The 13,833-nt window shown below is 36.6% G+C and overlaps 1 protein-coding gene across 2 annotated transcripts in view; it reads left to right on the forward strand.

Moving 5' to 3' along the window:
• LOC121959969 (ras-related protein Rab-27B-like) overlaps nt 1–13,547 on the forward strand; it is a 49,706-nt gene extending 36,159 nt beyond the window's left edge. For both annotated transcript variants that reach the window (XM_042509536.1, XM_042509537.1), the window contains exons 2-6: nt 2,319–2,490; nt 6,520–6,608; nt 8,440–8,543; nt 9,382–9,505; nt 11,294–13,547. In XM_042509536.1, coding sequence (XP_042365470.1) covers nt 2,338–2,490; nt 6,520–6,608; nt 8,440–8,543; nt 9,382–9,505; nt 11,294–11,480 — 657 coding nt within the window. In that variant the 5' untranslated portion in view covers nt 2,319–2,337 and the 3' untranslated portion in view covers nt 11,481–13,547. The remainder of the gene's footprint in view (nt 1–2,318; nt 2,491–6,519; nt 6,609–8,439; nt 8,544–9,381; nt 9,506–11,293) is intronic.
• Nucleotides 13,548–13,833: the final 286 nt, after the last annotated feature.

The following is a 13,833-nucleotide window of genomic DNA, read 5'->3' on the forward strand; positions in this document are numbered from 1 at the left end:
TGCTTCCTCTCAGCTGAGTGAATTAAAGTCTTGTGATGCTCTCACGAAATATACCACATTTAGCCACGAGGCAAACAGACCCCAGACTACAACTCACAACACTTGCTTTAAGAATTTCACGTGCAAACTGCATTCCTTTTTCCTCTGTAGAAAAAACATCTGCACTCACTGATGCTCACGAGTTTATTATTCACTATTTTTTTCACTGAGAGTTTATCTTATGTTGGAGTGCGGTTGGGATTCTTGTTCTCTCAACAACCTAAAATGTCCATTAAATTATCCGTAGATATTCGTTATCCCCTGAAGATGAACCTTATGACATTGGTGCACCGCTGACCTTTCCTATAACACCATCATCAGAACAAAAATTCCACTTGTCATTTTTAAGTTGCAACACCTTCACAAAATTTGGTAAATTCATCTCATTTTTAAGTAAACTTAAAATTAGATGTAATGTAAATATAAATTGAGATTAATACTTATATTTAGTTTTCCAATGCAGCTGGTTTCCAAGATTATTTTAAGCAACATCAGCTCGTCATATTTTACAAGGTGTGCTTCAAAATAAGAGCACCAGTGGTTCCACTTTGATTTATTTAGTTATAACAATACTTTATTTAACTATAACAGTATTTTATTTAGCTGCATTATAACAGCACTTTATTTAACTTCTATAATACAGTAGCTATTTTATTTAACCTTAAAATTGCAACTTTATAACTGTACTCTTAGTCGTCTACAGAAGTTTAGAGATTTTAGAATACCTAAATATATGTAGCGTGACATGATGTTGCCTGAAGCATCACAATGTGATTTTTATGCCATATTGCATAGCCCTAACTGACTAAAATTACCTCATACAACCCAACTTTAAAAAAAAAAACCAAAACTATGTCTTTAAATGTAGTATAGTATTAGAGTAATGAGATTTGGCTTTTTTTGTTAGACTTAATAAAAAGGAATAAACCTGTTGTATGAGTTTTTATACTGCACTTTTTCTTACAGCCCATTACATTTTCTACTGCTTTCTCATACTTATAGACAAATACACTCTCTTTTCCACCACCACGTATTATTACTATACACACACACACACACAGACACACAAAGTCACCATTTTCCCAGAAAGTCATGTTACGGTTATGACGACCCTCTGACCACCCTTCAATAATTCAGCAGTGGGTAGAATAACAACACAAACACACTTCTTACTGTCACTGAGTGTATGAGTATGTTTTCTTTCCATCAGCTTCTAGAACTACTTTAAATCTGATGTCAGTGTTTCTTAACCCTTTGAAACCCGATTCCACATCAGTTTTTCTCGTGCTGCGTTCTGACGCTTTTCACTAGCTGTTTAACCCTTTGAAACCTGAGCATATTAATTTTATTTCTTTCAAAAACATGGGGGAAAAGTGTCAAGAAATAAGTAAAATGTGACAAGATAATGACCTGAAAATTAATTTTGAAAAAGGTGGGAGGATTATTATAAATTTATCTAAAACTGAGAAAAAAAACGTGCCCAGAAAACTACGATGAGAATAATTATAATCATATATTTAAAATAATATTCCAAGATTTTTTTTCTAGATATATATTTCTTCAGTTTTTAACACTTTTTTGGTCATTTGCTTCCTTTTTTTAAAATTACTTTTCCCTGCTTATTTTCAGGGAATTTTCTTGTAAATTTGTGCTTATTTCTTTCTCATTTTTGGCTTCTTCACATCTTTTAAAGGAAATCAAAGGATTTTGCTCTGGTTTCAAAGGGTTAAAGCAGCCCTTTTTTCGAATTCACACACCCAGCTATAGAAACTTGAGTTACTCTCTGTTTGTGTGCATATGTTAACCAGGGTCCCCACAGATCCTTAAAAAAGTTTTAAAAGGCATTGAATTAATCAATCTAAAAAAAGGCCGTAATTGTTCCTAAAATGTTTTGAATTGATTTTTCATAAGTCTTAAAAGACATAAAAGGTACAATTTTATGAATCTTTTTCTGACATTGCATTGTTAAATCTCAAAACAATAAACTAAATAAATAAAAACATTAAAAAAAAAAAGAAAATATCTCAGAATACCACTTGCACTGCTGACACCCAGAAGTCATGTTTTATATTAAAGAAAATATTAGGGCAACATTTTAGATTTTTCTCCCTAACCCGAAGTAATTACAGTCAGGTTGTTTTGTTTTGTTTTGTTTTTTCTTTCCAATTTCCCCCCAGTTTTGGTTACAGTGAAGTCAGTCTTAAATTGCATTAACTTGCATTGAAAAAGTCTTTAAAAGTTGTAGGAACCCGGTTAACGTCTCTGTCTGTCTCCCACAGGTTTATTTCGGTCATCACTATGACTGATGGGGATTATGACTACCTTATAAAACTCCTTGCCCTGGGGGACTCTGGCGTGGGGAAGACCACCTTCCTGTACCGATACACAGACAACAAGTTCAACCCCAAGTTCATCACCACAGTCGGCATCGACTTCAGGGAAAAGAGAGTGGTGAGTTTGACCTCTGATGTGTGTGCATGTGAGATATATTTTTGTTTCTGAATCAGTTCATCTTAAGCTTCATTTCATCTAGACGTCAGTTTTCTGTTAACGCCAACCTCCTTACACGCTGGTTAATGCAGGCTTGGTTACCATGGCTACCGTGGCATTTGCCCAGGCGTTTTCTTTGGGCTGTTCTTATCACAGAACAAACAGTGGGTCAGGTCATGTCTGGATTTTCTGCTGCTTTTCTCCCGCAGCAGATGCTGGGCTGAGTCACAGTCATTACATCAACTTCAAACCGGGGTCAGATCCATCAACAGCCTGAGATCGGTTATCTGTGCAAAGACGGCTTAGGTTAACTCGTGAGGTGCTAACATGGTGATTGCTGTGGGATTAATACATTTAAAAAATAATAAACATAATGTGACCAGAGTTCTCTCTTTGTTATTGCAGTTTACAAACTTAAAAACCTGCAGTTTGATGCAATCCCGTGTTATAGAAATAATTCTCAACCTTTTTTTATTGAGTATTGTACAAGTCAAAGCGTTATTTCACATGGGGAAAAAAAGCTCACTCAACAAGTGAAAATTCCCCAAAAGAAATGTAAATATTAAAAAAAGAAATACAGATCCTTTTATATTCCTTCCTCAATTATTTTTTGACCTCTTAGTTTATTTTGAAACCCCCCGGAGGCCTGACTGCTGGATCGGAGACGACTGGGTTAGAGGTTAAAATGATGCTTAACAGGAGCTGTTTAAAGTCTGAAAAGTCAGCGTCAGGTGAAGGGTTTGGTATCATTTGCTTTTTTGTCTCCATAGTGGTGCTAAAACAATATATTTAAAATTGTAGCAGTGCCTAGTTGGTGCCTAAAAAGATATGTTTTAAAAAATAAAGCACAAAACAGTGACATTAAAGAACAGCTTTTTTGATTGCAATGGCAAATTTAAACTTCAGATTAATTTTCACAGCATACTTAACTTAAAATAGAAATAGATACAAAGCCTCACTAACAAATTGACCATATAAATAATACTGGACTCAGCTATAATATTTTACTGCCTTCATGTTCTCCTCAGAAATAAGCAAAAAAAACATATATAAAAATTTAGTAAAAAGTTGCGATAAAGTTACCTCACGCTAAGTTTTAAAAAAAAGTTAATAAAAAAACAAATAAGAAAAAGACCTTAAGAAACTGCAAATAATCCAAGATCTATATCTTTCATTTTGGGGTTGCTGTGCAGTGTAGGCTGTTGATGATCGGCCAATAAATCAGGCTTTCACCATCTTAATGGACACGCAAACAAATGTGCATTTGTAGAGCAGTCAATAGGAACTTAGCCTCTCTGAAATGACCTGTGATTGGACAAAGTCTCCCGTCATGGGCTACGTTTTCTAAGTCTACTTGAATTACAGTGTGCTCAGAGTTTATTGTGGAATTTTTGCCAAAATAAAACTGTCTCCTGCAGCTTTGGGAGGTTTTAATTGATCTTATTCTTCCAGTGTAGCAACTTGTCAATACTGGAATCTGGTGTTAATGAGAGAAATCCACAGCTGCTGTTCTCTGTGAAGAAACGAGTGGTTTACAGCCACCTTTGAAGTCCACAGAGGGTTTCACACTCAAAACATTGATTTTGGCTAGAGCACCACTTTAAACTGTTACTGAGACCTGCTGAAGACATTTAGTCTTATTGGTGGAATCTCATAAGGGTGAATACACGGAGACGTCTGAGTGTGAGCCTGAATCAGAGAGTGGGCGAGGCTCTGTTGGTCCGACGCTGGGTCACACTGGTGCTGTTCTGCCTTCGCACGTCGGAAACACTGACAATGCTGCTTTAATCCCACCGCTCCGGATGACTCATAGGATTGATTACTGTTCCTCACCTCCTCTGTGTGTGTGTGTGTGTGTGTGTGTGTGTGTGTGTGTGTGTGTGTGTGTGTTAAGCTCACACCCCGTGTTCAGGAGTCAAAAGTCAAACAGAAGCAGACACGTGCGATCGCAGCTGTATCTCGGTGCAGTCAGTGGCTCCTCCTCAGGGTCTTTATGGAGCCTGAGTGCTGAATGTGAACCCGTTTGTTTATCATTCGAGCCACTGAAGCACAGTGGACACTTTAGGCGAGCTGTGATGAAGACAAACGGAGCCGAATACCCAGCTAGTGATTTTTGGTTCTTAAAACATTCTGAGAATGGTACAATGCGACCAATGCAATCTTTTAGTAACATTTTCAGAAGCACGTTTTCTTTGAGTTCCCAGGATGTTCTTCGATTTTTTTCCCTTTTATAGGTCACATGATGCTATGGCTATGTGCCTTTCGGCAGGAACTGGCTCCCTCACACATGATGCTGCAGGCGCTACAAGAACTGTTGTTGCATCAAATAACTCTTCAAAAGTTGAGCAGATCACTGAGAAGTTTTGAATCCACGATTCCTCTGTGAAATCGTGGATTACCACCTCCCAGAAATCCCTCATGTGACTGCTCCCACGTATATGGGGCTCACCTTTCCATTATGGCTCGCAAAACACGCCTACATCACCTTTTGTTGAAAATAATGACGGCTAGTGCCGTGGCTGCAATAATCCTGCTAATGTTTTGAACATCCATCACCATGCTTCTTGGAATGACTTCTTGGTAAGAGGAGAAGTTGCAAAACATTGCTCAATGGAAACACAGTCATCTCGCAGTTCTCACTTTGTCAGCTGTATGAGCATCACAATTTTCCACCTGACCTTGAAAATCAGTTATCACCTGGAAAACTGAACTAAAAGCACTGAAGCGTTCATCCGTGTGAACGCAGTCTTAAAAGAGTGTCAGAGTCTCATCTGGGAGAGCTTGAGGTGTGAATGACGCCCGAGGCGACCTGCAGAGCCACAACCAGCTGCCGCACACACGAGTCCATCATGACAGAGTCACGATCACTGTCCAGATCACTGTTACTCACACCTGCTGAGATATTCTCAAAAATAAGCGCTGGAGAGGTGACAGCGGATGTGTCTTTTTGTCAAGTTTGAGGATGATGCACAGTTTTAATTATTATTTTTCCTGCAAAATGTAGAAAGACAGCAAAAACATGCAATGGTGTAATATAATAAAGTAATGATAATTTGATACATTACTCTACCCTAAAGGACTGTTGGACACTAAGGGTTAATAATACAGGGTTCATACACTTTTTTATTTATACTGTTTTTTGGGAATATGTGTACTTAACTTGAGTCTTTATATTTCTGACAACTTTATTTTATTTTATTTTTTTAAACTTAGATTTTATTTGTTTTTGGGAAAAAAAGAAATAATTAAACAATGAATAAAAACATCTTTATTTCTGTCAGCTTTTATTCTTATTCCATGCATTTTAGTTACTTACTACAAAATAGGGAATGGTGTTAGGTAGGGACAGATGGACAAATGAAGGAATGGGATGGAAGGAAAAACTGGATTTTTCTCATTAAATCCTTTACTTTTAGTCAATTAATATTATAACAGGTGACATTAAATACCACCCGAGTCATTTTCTTGTAAGATTTCTGCACTTTTATTCAAGTATGGCTTTCAGGTACTTCATCCAGCACTGAATACAGGTTATCCCGTACCGCCATGGACTGTCCAAACCAGTCCATTAATCAGTTTCCGCAGAGAAAGAGCAGAAAAAGTCGGCTCAGTGATTCTTCTGCTCCTGCTGTTTGTGTTGCCTGGTATCTGCAGACAGCTGGTTAGTTAGCATTAGCTGCCCAGCAGGCAGGAACGACCGAGCTAAGTAGAATCCGCACAGTTCAATCGACTCGCATGACTTCACATCTCATAACCAGATAAAGCCTCGATGAAAAACGGAGGTCGATATAAATCTTTATTGTCCCCGGAGGACAATTCTGGTGCAGCTTTAAAGAAGTGGTAGTAGCAGTGAAGTAGTGGAACGTGCAAAATGCAACCTAAGAGGTGCATCTTTGTCCAATCATGTTTTCATGTGATGATATTGAAATTTGTCGAGACAGATCACCACGTTTATTTTATCTGACGGTTTAAAACTTTCTGTCCCCTCAGGTGTACACAACGTCCAACCCCAATGGGACGACCACAGGGAAAACCTTCAAGGTTCACCTTCAGCTCTGGGACACAGCTGGACAGGAGAGGTGGGCTGCTCCTCACACTCAGCTGTTTTTTTTTTTGGGGTGTTTTTTGGGGGGGGTTTACAGCATGACAACTTCTTCTCTACGACTACGACGAGTCGACTGTTTCAAAATCTGCACGCAGTTCTCTTTATCAGCATGTCAGAAACTTTTCAACTTAGTGAGGGAAATTTTAGATTTTTTTTTCTTTAACCGAATGTAGCAATTTTATTCAAATTCACAGTATTTTTTGTATTTTGTTAGGTTTTGAATGTAAATTTAATATTTCAGTTTTAATGAATTCTTTTAAGCAGCAGTCCCTGAAGTCAACAACAGTCAGACCTGTGGCAGCATCATTTTTCCATGATATGCTTTCAGATATGCCTTTTCACAAGTATTGTAAAGTATAAAACATGGGAGGAAACATGACGAGGAACTTGAAAAGAAATATTCAACAAATTGCTAGAAATTAGTAGATTTAGAAAATTATTCCCAAAAGCTAGAAAAAGTGTCTACTGAAAAAAGAAAAAAAAACTAGGAATATACATATATATATATATATATATGTATATTTTTAAAAAAATGTTGTTTTGTACTTTTAAACTAATTTCTTGCTAATTTTGGGGTCGTTCTTTCTTTTGATGCTCATTGTCTTCTTCCCATGTTGTTGAAGAAATCAGGGCAGTTTGCTCAGGTTTCAAAGGGTTAATGCCAAAGCTGAGGTGACTGACTGTTGTAGATGCCTTATAATGCTAAATTTCAGTGACGGAAAGTCACTGACGAAGAGTGTGAAATGAATGAATGAAAGGTTGCTGCAGAAATTGAAGTGTGTAATCACACTCAGTGGTTTGAGGGAGAAACAGCAGATCAGTATCTTTGTTTGTGTTCCTCCTTGTCTGTCTATACAGAGTGTCAATCAAGTGTGTGTGTGTGTGTGGTCTTTAATTGAAACCAGCCTTGATCTGTTGTATCTGTTTATAAAGGCCTGACAGTGAGTCACTACATGATGAGTCAGTGTTAGTTACATAATTTTAAACGTCATTTCTTCAGCCCAGTGAAACGGAACATATTCGTTTTTTAATAAACTGATCGTCATGATCCTCCGATGGAGCCCGCGGTCATTATTCCACCTGTGTGATCATTTCATCAGACTGTTTGCTGCGGAAACACCACCGATATCTGCTGTCTGTCCCGATTGTTTGCATAATGCATATTTGCTGATAAAAGCTTCATAAGCAGTGTTTACACAGAGTTATGTTCCTCGCTGGTGTCATACCCACAAGCCCAGAACCAACTGGGATAGTCCCAGTACTAACTGTTCTGGATTCATGCATTTTATCCTCTTTCGATTTTTGTTTTTACATCAATTAAAGGGATTATCCTTATTGTTTACAATGTGCCTTCAAGCAATAATACTTAGTAAATTAAGGAATGGATGTCCAATTATTTTAAATTCAGTTATTTTATTGAGTAAGAGATTTATTTTTGAACATTCTTTGATTTTCTCTCTTTTCTTAAAACATTATTTTAGGTTAGAGAGCAAAATAGACAGGGAACATTTAAGGACTATGAGAGGAAACGGATTTCATTAAGACCATGTTTAGATGACTGATGGCTGTTTTTGTTTTGTTTTGTTCTTGAGTTATAGTTTCTTTGTCTCTGTGTTGTTTTTTTGTGGGATGTTAATGGTTTGACATGTGTTGGTAATATTGAATTTATTTCATGTTGCAAGAGAGACATTGTTTTGTTTTTCAATTCACGTGTGCATTGTGGGTTTTCCTGCAGCTTCAGAAGGACTTTAGATTTCAGTTTTGGTGTTTTTCTAAATTTATTTTTGTCCGTGTGCGTGTTCCAGGTTCCGCAGTCTGACGACGGCGTTCTTCAGGGACGCCATGGGCTTCCTGCTGATGTTTGATCTCACCAGCCAGCAGAGCTTCCTCAACGTCAGAAACTGGATGAGTATGTTGCCAACATCACATTTTCTTTATATGTTCAGAAATCTGCATTTCTTTAAGCTGCATTCATGTGATGTCGGAATAATCGGAATGACGACTTTCCAAACGGGAAAATTCTGATGAAATTCATGTCAGAAAAACAACTCAGATCATTTTATAACGTAAGTTGCCGACTTGACGTCATAAATACATAAACGTGTTGGGTCAGTGGTAAGAAATGTTTTTATTAATTCACGTATTAACCCTTTCAAACCAGGAGCAGCAACACTTTTCTTGTGCTGCTTTCAGATGTATTTCAAGTATTTAAACTTTGAATCCAGAGCAAACTGGTGCAGTTTCTTTTTAAAAAAACATGGGGAAAAAAGGCAATGATCAACTTTGTAAGAAATGTTTCACATATTGCAAGAAATAAGTATATGTTGAAAATTAATTTTAAAAGCTAGCATGACATGTTTAGCAGAGAAAGGCTGGAGATTAGGTAATTTCTTGACCTTTTTATTTATTTCTTGCTATTTTTGGAGCCCATAACATCATCAACAGCCTCTTTGTAGCTTCCATGTTGTGTCTTGCTTCTGATTTTTTCTGTTAAAAATGACTCTACTGTGCCACTGTTGGTCAGAAACTCTCCAGGGGACCTTCAACTTTTTATTATATTGGCACAGAAATTAAAGATGCCTGATTGAGGTCATATGAAGGAGCTTAAAATAAATGAATATTTGTTTTTGTACAAGTTTTCCATATAAACCTTTCACACATGCAGCTGTGCAGAGATCCTGTTTTTCTGTTTTACATTTGAACATCTCACTTGTGTAATGTTGTTGTTTATTAATATTTATTTTCAGGCCAGCTACAGGCTAATGCCTACTGTGAGAATCCAGATATCGTGTTAGTAGGAAACAAGGCGGACCTGGCTGACCAGCGGGAGGTTCAGGAGAAACAGGCCAAGGAGCTGGCCGATAAATACGGGTACGTTTGTTTTTCATCCACAGTGTGCTGGTGTTAATATTGAAAATTCTCACTTATTTATCTACTGCTCTGAATCTGATTTAAGACTTTTTAAGACGTTTTTAATTCCACTCTGTATTAAATGTAAGACAAACTTTACAATCACCAAAATCGAAGAGAAAAAAAACATGACCTGACATACATTACTAAAAATTAGGGACAATTTTACCCAAATTTTTATTGTAACATAAAGCATGACATTTAAAGTCAATTTAAAATATCAACTTAAAATGTTTAAAAAAAATAAATAAATAAAACTTTCTTCTTCTGTGAATGAATAACTTTATTTGGAGCCAAAAAATATAGTAAAAAATATTATATTTTATATTATTATATTAATATAATAATATTAAATATTATATTATATTATAAAAAACAAATAAAAAAAGTAAAGTGTCAAAAAGAAGAAGGTAGAAGTAAAACTTACATAAATCTACCGTTTTCTTACTTTTTTCTTGTATGTATGTGTATATGTGTGTGTGTGTGTGTGTGTGTGTGTGTGTGTGTGTGTGTGTAATAAATAAATATCCCAGGTTTATTTACAATCCACATATCCTGCTGTTTTCTCTGTGATGTTAATGTCAATTGTTAACATTAATTTAAATAAATTGAGCAAATGAGGTGCAGTTTCTTTTAAAAAATGGGGAAAAGGCATTAAGTAACTTGGTAGGACATGAATAGGTAGGTAGGTCATGAATTGCAAGACATTAGTAGATTTAAAACTAGATTTTAGATTTATTAATCTAGGGGAGAAAGCGAGGGAAAAACCATTTATAATTAGGTATTTAAAATTATGTTAACACAATTATACATTTTGAAGCACTTTTTACCAGGTAATTTCCTTTTTTAATTTATTATTCATTTTTTAGATTTTTGTTTGTTTTGTTTTTTATTTCTATATTTCAGTTAATTTTTTTACCAATTTCTTGCTAATATTGGATCCTTTCTTCCTCCATTGCTCTTTGCTTTCTTCCGACATTTTTGAGAGGATCAAGCCTGTTTGCTCTGGTTTTTAAGGGTTAAAGACAGGCAGTACATGACTTGTGTGCAGCACAGACCTCTTAATATCTAAACAAACGACTTCCTGTTAGACGAGGTAGAAATTGTTTCCTGGTGTTAACCCAGCTGGCCAAGACCTGTCTGATGTTGCCTAGCAACAAAATCCTGTTCCAGGAAGTTTTAAGCTCCGTCTTAAACTCTGGAGAACTTAAAAATGTTCAGGGGATAAGGGACAGTGTCAGCGTCAGATACTGAAAATTAAAAGTTTATCTATAGATTTTAAACTGACAGCTTCAGACTTATTTCCACATTTATCACACTGTACACATCAAACAGAGGAGGTCAAATATTGATCTTTATGCATAATAATTTATGGTATTTTTATTTTTAAACAACTGTTAAATAAAATAACAACACTTACATCTTAAATGTTTGAATAATAAAAAATGAGAGAAAAATGAAAGAATACAATATGTACAGTTCTTTTAATTATATGTTTAAATTATGTTACAGAAAGAAGGGGGGGGATTCATTTCACTAAAAAAGAAAATATTTTTTTGCACTTTCTTGAGATTATTTTATTTTTTGTTTATATATTTGTTTCTTAGTTTACTTTTGTTCTAGTAATTTTCTTTGTACGTCTTTTTATTTTTGGGTCATTTCTTTAAAAGTTGAAAGAAGCCAAGCTGATTTTCTTAGGTTTCAAAAGGTTAAAAAAAATCTTTTTTAAATGCATCTTTTTGCCCTCAGGATCCCGTACTTTGAGACGAGCGCAGCCACAGGAGCAGAGGTGGACAAGGCGGTGATAACGCTGTTGGACCTGGTCATGAAGAGGATGGAGCAGTGCGTCGACAAACCGCCCGCCGAGCCGGCCAACGGGAACGGGGCAACGAAGCTCGGCAACGCACAGCCCAACGAGAAGAAATGTGCATGCTAGATCCATCAGGAAACGACCAGTCAGCGCTCCTCTGTCGTCTGTCCTTTCTACTCCCCATATTCCCTCTTTTTTTTTTTTTACCTCCTGTCATCTTTGATTGCATGTTTGTTTTTTTCATATTCTAGCGTTCACTCTTTCCTCTCTGAAACAAACTTTCCCCCCTTTTTTCCTTCTCCTCTTCCCAAACTGTCTGCCACTCTGGCAATGAAACGACCCCCTCTGGTGGATATTCAAGGTAACATAGTCCTCCGTCTGCCTTTGAGCTCTGTTCAGGAGGAAATTAAAACAGGAGGGGACAGTTTTCATCACTGTTGCACACATAACGTGCCTCATTTAGAGCGTGCAGCTTGGAATTAAGCTCTGCATGCTCCTGATTTATCTGCTCGCAAACCGTTTGGATGATTTAAATGGATCTAAACAAGCAAAAAGATTTTTGGAGCTTTAATTTGAACTCTTTTTGTCTGATTAGTTCCTCACTTTGTAACAGGGGACGTTTTTGACTCCTGTTTGGGAGAGAGTTTAACATCAGGCTGTCAGCATTAACGCGTTAATCACAGTACGAATAAGGTCATATTTTTTTAAATCGCATTAATCGCCGGCCAACATTCCCGTCTTTTAGAGGCTTTACCAGGCTGATTTTTGGAGCTTGAATGATGATACTGGTATCATTTGAAACTAGAGGACCTGAGAAATCCTGTGGTACCAACCACGCCATGCTTCTCGGTAAGAGGGAATAACCCTCCGAAGTTAGGCAAAATTTTGGCGATAGGAAAACGGCATGGTCATTTAACAGGCCTGACCTGACCTCAACATATATGAATGAAAATGGGCTTTATTAATACCCATGAGTCTCCCCTTTACCGACATGCCCACCTTATGTTAGTCTCCATCCAGTTTTTTTGCTGTCATTTGATTCCTAATGAAGACAATCTGGTAAAAATTGATTTACTTCGTCAATATTAACTTAAAAACTGTTGGAATTGAGAATTGTGATTAAAAAAAACGCAATTAATTGCGATTAACTGTTTAAATTCAACAATTAATCGTAACTTTAAAAAAATTAATTGGTTGACAGCCCCAAAATTAAGTCATTCTCCTGAAACTTTTCCTCCTGGACGAGGGTGAGCAACTGTGTGACCGTTGTGTATTTTTCTTTTTTTTCCCTGCTTCACACTGTTTTCGATGCTGTATTCATATCTGTCACATATGGGGATTTTACAGTGTTTCCAGCCGTTTTGTCTGGTTCCTTAGTGCAAGACGTTTGTTAAAAATGCACCAAATAGTGTTTTCTACAGTTAGCTATGGTGTCACATTGAAGGTCTTTGACATCTGAGTGTTTGCTGCTGCTGCGGTGAAAAGTTTGAGATAGTTTAACTTATAGCGTTGAATTGCAGCCACATAATACCTGCAGCCAGTCAGTAAACAAAGTTCTGTCGCTCCTGTGACATGTTGACAAATGTTACAAAGAATTTCTTCCCGCCAATTAGCACTCTGTCAGCCGCCTGGTCGGTCATACTTTGCTTTTGCACAGCTGACTCTCCATGATGGTGTCAGACTCGGCTGACTGCAGATTTGTAGATTGTATCAGTATCATTCATACTGAAGGATGAATATGGGTACAGCATGACACATGTGAAGTGGAGAAAAAAAACATTGTGTATCATGAATAGCGTGTCCTTGACCAGGATAGACATATTGTTCCTAACTGATCTACTGCCTTGGCTTTTAAAGCGTTATTCCACTGTGCCGAAACAGACTTTTTTTCTGTGGGAGTTTGAGATAAGTCAAAATATCAGCTGCTCTCTGGACGATGGAAGATGGTCTGTGTTTTTCAGATAGAACAAACATGATATGTAAGTGAACATTAAAAAAGTGAAATGAGGGGAGAGGATTATTGTATCTAATCAGCATCATTACGGTAGCTTTTCAGGGCAGCTGATTTTCCATTTTGACCTCTCATCTCTATAATCAGACAAAGTGAAATATCGCTCTAAGGCCCCATACATGACCAATGTTGTTAGACTATAAAGTGACCAATTATTTATATTAAAAGAAATGTAAAACATAGATTATTATTGTCATTTTTTGTTATATCCTTTACATCTCACACATTTCTTTTTTTCTTTTCATGTCAAGAGAAAATGATCTCAGCTGCGTTTTGTTTTTTCGCTGCTATAGTGCTCTTAAGCTCAGTTGTCAAATTAACCCAAAAATGACAAATTTATAAACAAAATGACAAAAAAACACTATTTTAAACTGTCGAAGAAGTATAGTAGAAGACTCGTTTTGTTTCAACACTTGAAGTGAACTTGTGTTTTGTTGCTTAAGACTTGATTGTTTTTTCGTTGCATAC

This window comes from Plectropomus leopardus, chromosome 20, assembly GCF_008729295.1.
Source record: "Plectropomus leopardus isolate mb chromosome 20, YSFRI_Pleo_2.0, whole genome shotgun sequence".
In the NCBI taxonomy this organism is placed as follows: domain Eukaryota; kingdom Metazoa; phylum Chordata; class Actinopteri; order Perciformes; family Serranidae; genus Plectropomus; species Plectropomus leopardus.